Below are 8,689 nucleotides of genomic sequence, written 5' to 3'. Positions count from 1 at the left end.
GGTAGAAACCTACATTTAGGCATACAGAAACCTACATTTCATTACCTGAAATGATCGAACTTTTCCATTTTGGTAGCAGCAACTACCACAATTCTGTTATGTCTGGACTGCTCCCCTCCATTCTGCAGTGTCCAGAGGCAGTTCAAAGCTGTGACACAGCGTGTGCTGGCTGTGCCTCCTCCTCCTCCCACTTGCCACCAGATGAGTCATTCCAAAGCTGTGTAAAACTCAGAAAGATATTAACAACAAATGCCAACTCAGGCAACTGTCTGCATAGTAACTGTCCAAATAAAAAGCTGAGCCCTTGGCTAACGAGCTATCCAGGATGGGTAAATTGTGGGGGAAACTACTAGCAAAAAAAAGCATGATATTGATGTTGAAAGTGTCCTTCAAATGAACATTTAGTGCTAATAAATGCAATGTAATCACACCTTCATCATGACCAAAGGACAGATATGAAGTGACCATAAAGCTAAATATCCCCTGGGAAGGAAACTTGATGCATGTGTATTTGGAGAGGACTCTTTTCCACAGGAGATTAATCCAGGTATGTTTGTAATATCTAGTAACCACACGTTGTGGTACAGCTGAAAATACATTACCCATGATGCATAGTGAATTAAACACCATTTTTACTTCAAACTACAGGGTATTTTCAAGTTTAGATGCAGTCTGTAAATACTGTCAAAGTACTTATGTATTAAATTTACAATCATTTTGATTTCCATGCTCTCTCTACCCTGTAAAATACCAAATCTTACATTTGTTTAAACTTCACTGAAGCATAGTCCTTATCTGTTAAATCTAGAGTAATTACTGACTGATACATTTGATATGAATGTTATTACAACCTTAGGGAGGGCAGAATACGATAAAGGCAACTTTCAGAGTCAGAGGCACAGAGGTTAAAAAGTGCCAGTGGGGCAGAATGAGACAAACAACTTAGGAGGTACAAGGTAATTTTTACACCACCCAACAGCTGTTTGGTGAGACTTCTGAAATCTCATTGCTCCTAGAGAGGTGTCCACAGAGAGTAGTATTTGTGCTGTAAAGAGCCTAGTTACTTACTGTGCATATATTGCAGGGCAGAAGCTAAAGGGGGTTAAAAAGAAACTCTCTATAGGCAGGTTATTCCATAACTATATTCTGAAAGTTTTTCTGAATCTTCCTATGAGGCATGTGGGATGGCATGTCAAAAATAGGTAGTAGACTAGATGGAGCATTGCGGAGATCATGTGCATCAATTCCTATGACCCACTGAGACTGACATACCTCCTCAGTCTTTATAAGTCTTCCAGGTCAGTATTAAGATATATTGCCAGGATAGCGTGGGATAGCTTGCAATTTTCATTAGATTGGAGATATTTTTTTCTAATCAAAACACCCAAATATTGTCAATTATAAACAATTTTCATAAGCATAAAAAAGGCTACAGGTACTTCGGATATTGTTAAGTATTACTGTTTTCTAGGACAAACACACACACCTGCTATAAAGTGTGTTCTGTGAACTACTGTTTATATACTTGTCATTAAGTAGTGAGATAATCATGCAAAACAACACCCTCTCTCTATTTCATCAATAAGTACTTCCTCTAAGAATTAGTAAGTAGAACTAAGTCTTTAATATATTTACCAATTTCATTCATTAAATTATCTGTAAGAAAAAGATGGCTACAAATCTGAAATCTTTTAAAATATGTCCAAAACATTTCACTGTGTGCAATAATATAATGTATATAAGTTGCAGGCTTTTATTCTAATCCACAATCTCTGTGCCAATATTTTTTATTTGATATAAAAATATACATTTTAAGACATACTTTGTTCAATGAATACAAAGTAAATGTTTACCCTTTTAATAAGTATCAGTTGCTTTTTTTAAAAAAGCTATTCACATGATAAAGTGAGGGTCATTTCTAGGTAAAATTTACATACTAAATTATATTTGCCACATAGTGCAAATAAATCATCACCCGAAATATATTGCTCAAAACAGTGAAAAACTCTACAAATTTAAGAGTCCCCTTTTCATAATTTTACTTTTTCTTGCTTTTGAGAGAGTTTCTGTGAACTCTCACTCGCTGCTGAACAGAGGAAGCAATTTTCATAGATGCCTTCTTTACAAGGGACCTTTCCACAGCTCCAGGTTTCCATAGCAACAGCTGTGCATCCTCTCCACCAGTCAACAAAGAATCATCTGTCATGTTCCAGTAGAATGAGCGAACTGTAGCAGAATGCCCTCCATGAAGGGTGCCCACAAGGCTCAGTCCATCAATGCCACAGTTTATTAGGTGAATGTTTCCCATAGCTGTTCCACCAACAACAAACAATTTGTCTGCCTTTTCATGGTACAAGCCACCTATCAGATAGTTTAAGTTGCTATTTTCCGTGAAGACTACTTCTCTGACATCTGGAATCTGCAACAATGTCATTGGTTCCTCACTATCTATTTGAGTAAGATCCCACCAACAAAATCCTTCCGTATGAGTCATGCAATATACCTGTTTATAATCTTTCCCAGACCAACCAATAAAACTTACTGATGAATTTGAATTACAAGTTGCAATCAAAGCATCATCTTCATTTTCCTTGTTAATATCAAACACATTAACCAATCCATCAGTTGATCCAGACGCTACCAAATTGGGTTTGTTAGGATGGAAACATATTTTAGTGATATCATCATCGTGAGTCTCTGAATAGGTTCCTAAGGGCTCTTTAGCAGTGCATGCATAATTTGTATTACTTCTTGCATCCCAAAACACCATGAACGTGTCCTCTTCAACTTTTTCTGTCCCAGCACAAACTATAAGATCACTGCAATTAATGTCAAAGCTGATGAAAACATTTGAAGGATAACCACTGAATAATTGTATAGTTTTCTGAGTAGCTAAGCGAGTATCCCAACATTTTATTGTGCCATCACTGCATGCTGAAAACAACATATTCTCACTTGTATGAGCAAATCTGACTCCATTAAGTAACCCAGGATGGCCACTATACTCCCTTAGCAAGTGTAATGTTTCTCTATTATATACTTTAATTGATTTATTGGAACATGAAACAGCAACTAAGTGGTTGCTTTCTGCTAGAACAGATTTTGAAACATCTATATCCAGTAAGTAAGTGGAGTCTTCAGTTAGTGCACAACGTTTTGTTACGCACAGATTAGCAAACTGTTCTTCAATCTTCTCCATAGTGATTGTCAGAAAGACTGTACCCAAAGCTGGTAGGAATCTGCAATACATCAAATCCCAAATATATTATTTGAATTATACAAGTTTCAATTATGCAGAAATTCCAGCTCTTACAAATCTCTGAAACAGCATCTTTCACAACAGATCTCACTCATAAAAGTAGGTTTAAATTATTCTTACACCACAACTATTGTCATTTGATACATACACAAGAGGACAAAACAGAAGTAAGTATGAATACAGCAGCCTGCTCCATCAGGAAACCATTTTGGTAAAAAGTTTTTAAGATAAATATTTAAACTAAGCCTATAAAATCTTAATTGTTCTCTTTGTGAATCATTTGCAAGTTGTTCTAGCCAAATTTGCTTAATAATACTCCTAAGTAGGAAAGCAATGTTCTTGACAAGTGAAGAGACACTCGAGTCAACACCCTAACCTGCTGACCTATATGTAATATTACCTGAAATGCTATTGGCAGTATGATTGTCAGCTGGGGTCAGATTTGCCTAAGGATGGCAATATACGAGCCCTGTGGGGTTAACAGAAAAGCTTAAACAGGGTAGATGCCTAACTCCCATTGGTACCTAGTTAATGGGAGTTAAGCCTGGGTGCCTAACCTGCCTGGGTGCTTTCCTAAATCCCATGAGGCTCTATCTGCATTTTTACACACCTAAATATATTTGTACATCTGGCCCTTAGTGCAAAGGGTAGAATAAAGAATTAAAATACAATGAACACTACAGGACATTTTTGTTTAAAGTAATCCAAGTTAGGATAAATTAGGAGTCATGGGATGAAACTGAGCAACAGAGAACAGCTTTTAGATTGTGGAAATGTCACTGAAGATCAGTGGTGAATGACCTATATCAAACCATTTTTAAAACAGACTGTATAAAGTACTTAATACACTGTGGGTAAAAATCTTACATTCAGATGCAACTTTTTCCGTGACATTATTGAACTGTCCTGTAAATCTAAGATATTTCAGTACAGTGTACAGGTCCTAAAATGTGCAGATTACTCATTAAAAAAAAAATCATTTCCTAACATGAAAAGTATCCTATTCTAAAATATAGGAGGTGCCCTACAGGAGATCCCTTTTTACCAAGCATATCCTGTTTTCTACACTATAAAATAGTAAGAAATTGTGCAACTGCAATAAAGGGTTGATGCCAATTCTGAATCGGAAAACTTAACACAGCCTTTAACTTGAGATAATTTGCCATGATGCCCCATTTCTAAGTTTCTGTCCTTTTACAGACTTTGGCCACTATAAAGGAACAAAAGTTTCTGAAATTTCCTTAGGTTATGGAAACTTAACAGAAGTCAGACGATGTGAGGCTGGCAAAGTTTATAGGATGGACTGAGCTTTTCTTTTTAAATAGAAATCAGCAATAATTTCAATTAAAAATTATCTAATTGAAAACCCATATACCAAGTTCTATGGGCCCAATTCTCCTTCCAATGCCCTTCATCTTGTATAGATATTTATGCCACTGTAAATTGAGTGTAAAACATTATTACAATAACTCCCACAGACTTCACTCGCAGCTTTTGAAGACCCAAAAGACAGCAACTACTTGTGTTAACTGACCATTTTGTATGGGCGGGGCATTTGTGCAGAGGGAAGGGAATGACTGTCAGGAGGGAAGTGTGTGCATGGATTACAAGGGAGAGTAAGGGAGGGCTATATTCCTTGTTTTAGTTAAACCTTTTAAAATTTCCATGAAAAAAAAATTATTAGCTAACATGGGTTACCACAGAATGTTCTATAATATATCTGGAGTTTATATTGTTACGGGTTTGTCTGTAGTGCTTGGAAACAGATAGTTTAGGGGTGGGGAGGTGTTCATAATGTGTAAAATATTCATCTTATGGTGAAACAATCAGGACTAAATTCACACCAAACATCAGTTTAAGTACACACTTACACTCACAAAAGCTTAATTCCCAAATCACAAATAATCTCACAAAACTATTTGCTTCAGTAATATCCTGTGACAACAGGGTCCCCAGGTTAATATTCTACATCACAGCAACCCTACAGAATACATCTGCAAGTGCATTTTTTGCTATGAAATGCAGACATCCTGTGGAAACTCTCTTTCTCCCCCGAGAGAAAGTACAATATTCTGTCTGGCACAACGGTGTGCACAAGCTTAATCATCACAGTTTACTTCTTCCAAACCTTTCTGGATAGGTCTTCCAGATTAGGCAAGTGTTCAGCAATGCAATTACATAAACACCAGCCAGTTCATAAGCACTGTTCAGTAGACTGTTAAGTTCTTCAGAGCATGGACTGCAACTTACTCTGGGTTCGTTAAGCTATACCTACCTAGATAGTGCTTTTTCAAAAATAATTATGTCCTTCCTTTTCCTTGACACACTAACAGGGTGAAAAATACTCACCAGATAGTTTTATGACAGTACTTCAAAGATGAGGCAATGGATAAAAAAAAGACAAAAGACACAAACTATAGTTTTGAGAGGGAAAAAAAGTGGCTTAATTATTTAACAATGCTCAGATAAATCTGTGATCTGCTTTTTTTTTTAATTAAGGGAAAAACATGAATAATTTTATTAGTATCAGAAAGCAGAAATGGATCATGGGATATTTAATCAAGGTCACTGAAGAATTACAACAGAAACTTATGTTTTAAAGGAGTATTTCCAAATTTGTGCCTGCCTGTGGACACAGGAGGGAAGGGGTCTGCAGAACCTGGGGTAATCTCTGAACTGTGATGATTGCAGAACATGTATATAGTGGGTCCCAGACAGATTCTGTTTGTAAGAAAAAGGTAATTTTCCATGTTGACTTAAATTTCAACCTCAAAATAATCAAACCTTTTTAGACCAGAAAGGTCAAGTAAACTCAGACAGACATTCTCCTGACAAATGTCAGCCATTTGGAAAGTAACCTGTGATTGTTTAATATTACTGACTTTGATAAAATATATTATTCCATGTGCAATTTCTGCAACACTCATCTTGTGTGTCAAAAATTTTACTAACACAGGGAAATGTCAAATTATAGCCTACAGTGTGCACAGTCTGCAAGTTCCTACTTCAACTTAACATATTGGGGTTCTCTAGAAAACAGAATGGCCTGGGGGCTCTTCTAGTTGTTTACTCCAAATTTTACATTTGCAGTTGCTCTGAAATACTGGGGGGAAATGTATTCATGTTTTCCAGAGAGATGTAATTTATATGTACTGGAACGTGAGGGGGTATGGTCTTTCAATTCTATTTTCAATGAAATGGCTGAAAGGGGTTTATGCTGCACTTGACAGCTAGCATGTCACCAAAACCTGATATACTAATATGGAACAAAATCTCTGCTCTGGTGAAAAATACTTTAGTCTATTATGAATTCCTGATGGAAGGTTACATAAACAATTCATGCTAACTTCAGGGTGTAGCTGCCAGCCCTTCCTTTTCAGAAGGGGAAATCACTGTTGTATTTTGGTGGGAGAGTTTAAATAGGAGGAATAGGATGTGTGTTAAATTTACGAGATAAATAGGAAATAATGATCTTCCAAGCAAAACAGAAGATAACTAACTGTTGGAATGATGCCATTTACAAGAATATATAAGGCAAATGATGCTATGTACTCAAGAATATAGTCTGTGATGCAGTGTTACCACACCTTCCATCTGCCAAGCCTGCCACAACTTTGCTACTGTTTCAACAGGTTTACTAATGTTTTGATCTTAGATACAGTAAAGCACCTATGAGATTAGCAACCAGGTGCTATCCTTGGAAAAGAGGGTGCACAGTTTATAAATCAGGTTTATAATTAACCTGAAAGGAAATTTCCAGCTGTTGTAATTTGTATTTTTTTATAAAGTGTTTTTTATTTGAATCGGAGAAATGTGAGGCTGGAAGGGACCTCAAGAGGTCATCTAGTCCATTCCCCTGCACTGAGGCAGGATGAAAGTATGTTAGCAACAAGGTGGTGGTCAGGGAAAGTGTGGGCCCTTTCCTGAATGGGGAAGGCAACCTGGTGACGGAAGAAGTGGAAAAAGGTAATGTACTCAATGCTTTTTTTGCCTCTATCTTCATGAACAAGGTCAGCTTCCAGACTGCTCCACTGGGCAACACAGTATGGGGAGGAGGTGACCAGCCCCCTGTGGAGAAAGAAGTGGTTCAGGACTATTTAAAAAAGCTGGACAAGCACAAGTCCATGAGGCCGGATGAACTGCATCCGAGGGTGCTAAAGGAGTTAGTGGATGTGATTGCAGAGCCATTGGACATTATCTATGAAAAGGCATGAGGATCGGGGAAGGTCCCAGATGACTGGAAAAAGGCTAATGTAGTGCTCATCTTTAAAAAAGGGAAGGAGGAGGATCTGGGGAACTACAGGCCAGTCAGCCTTACCTCAGTCCCTGGAAAAATCATGGAGCAGGTCCTCAAGGAATCAATTTTGAAGCACTTAGAGGAGAGGAAAGTGATCAGGAACAGTCACCATGGTTCACCAAGGGCAAGTCATGCCTGACTAACCTAACTGCCTTCTATGGTGAGATAACTGGCTCTGAGGATGAGGGGAAAGCAGTGGACATGTTATTCCTTGACTTTAGCAAAGCTTTTGATACGGTCTCCCACAGTATTCTTGCCAGCAAGTTAAAGTAGTATGGTCTGGATGAATGGACTATAAGGTGGATAGAAAGCTGGCTAAATCGTCGGGCCCAAAGGGTAATGATCAACGGCTCCATATCTAGTTGGCAGCTGGTATCATGTGGTGTGCCCCAAGAGTCAGTCCTGGGGCCGATTTTGTTCAATATCTTCATTAATGATCTGGAGGATGGTGTGGACTGTACTCTCAGCAAGTTTGCAGATGACACTAAACTGGGAAGCGTGGTAGATACACTGGAGGTAGGGACAGGATACAGAGGGACCTAGACAAATTAGAGGATTGGGCCAAAAGAAACCTGATGAAGTTCAACAAAGACAAGTGCAGAGTCCTACACTTAGGACGGAAGAATCCCATGCACTGCTACGGACTAGGGATCGAAACTAGGCAGCTGTTCTGCAGGAAAGGACCTAGGGGTTACAGTGGACGAGAAGCTGGATATGAGTGAACAGTGTGCTCTTATTGCCAAGAAGCGGCATTTTGGGCTGTATAAGTAGGAGCATTGCCAGCAGATCGAGGGACATGATTGTTCCCCTCGATTTGGCATCAGTGAGGCCTCATCTAGAGTACTGTGTCAAGTTTTGGACCCCACACTACAAGAAGGATGTGGAAAAATTGGAAAGAGTCCAGCGGAGGGCAACAAAAATGATTAGGGGGCTGGGGCACATGACTTATGAGGAGAGGCTGACGGAACCGGGATTGTTTAGTCTGCAGAAGAGAAGAATGAGGGGGGATTTGATAGCTGCTTTCAACTACCTGAAAGGGGGTTCCAAAGAGGATGGATCTAGACTGCTCTCAGTGGTACCAGATGACAGAACAAGGAGTAATGGTCTCAAGTTGCAGTGGGGGAGGTTTAGGT

At 38.6% G+C, this 8,689-nt stretch overlaps 1 protein-coding gene across 7 annotated transcripts in view; it reads right to left on the bottom strand.

Moving 5' to 3' along the window:
* Positions 1–615: 615 nt before the first annotated feature.
* Positions 616–8,689, bottom strand: part of WDR89 (WD repeat domain 89) — an 88,913-nt gene continuing 80,839 nt past the window's right edge. For 6 of the 7 annotated variants that reach the window (XM_032789179.2, XM_075065740.1, XM_032789175.2 and 3 more), the window contains one exon: positions 616–3,239. In XM_032789179.2, the coding sequence (XP_032645070.1) occupies positions 2,039–3,199 (1,161 nt within the window). In that variant the 5' untranslated portion in view covers positions 3,200–3,239 and the 3' untranslated portion in view covers positions 616–2,038. Of the gene's footprint in view, positions 3,240–5,608; positions 5,667–8,689 lie in introns of those variants that run through there. The other variant, XM_032789178.2, reaches the window with a different exon arrangement.

This window comes from Chelonoidis abingdonii, chromosome 4 (genome assembly GCF_003597395.2).
Source record: "Chelonoidis abingdonii isolate Lonesome George chromosome 4, CheloAbing_2.0, whole genome shotgun sequence".
Taxonomy (NCBI): domain Eukaryota; kingdom Metazoa; phylum Chordata; order Testudines; family Testudinidae; genus Chelonoidis; species Chelonoidis abingdonii.
This window is presented reverse-complemented; position numbering and strand designations above follow the sequence as displayed.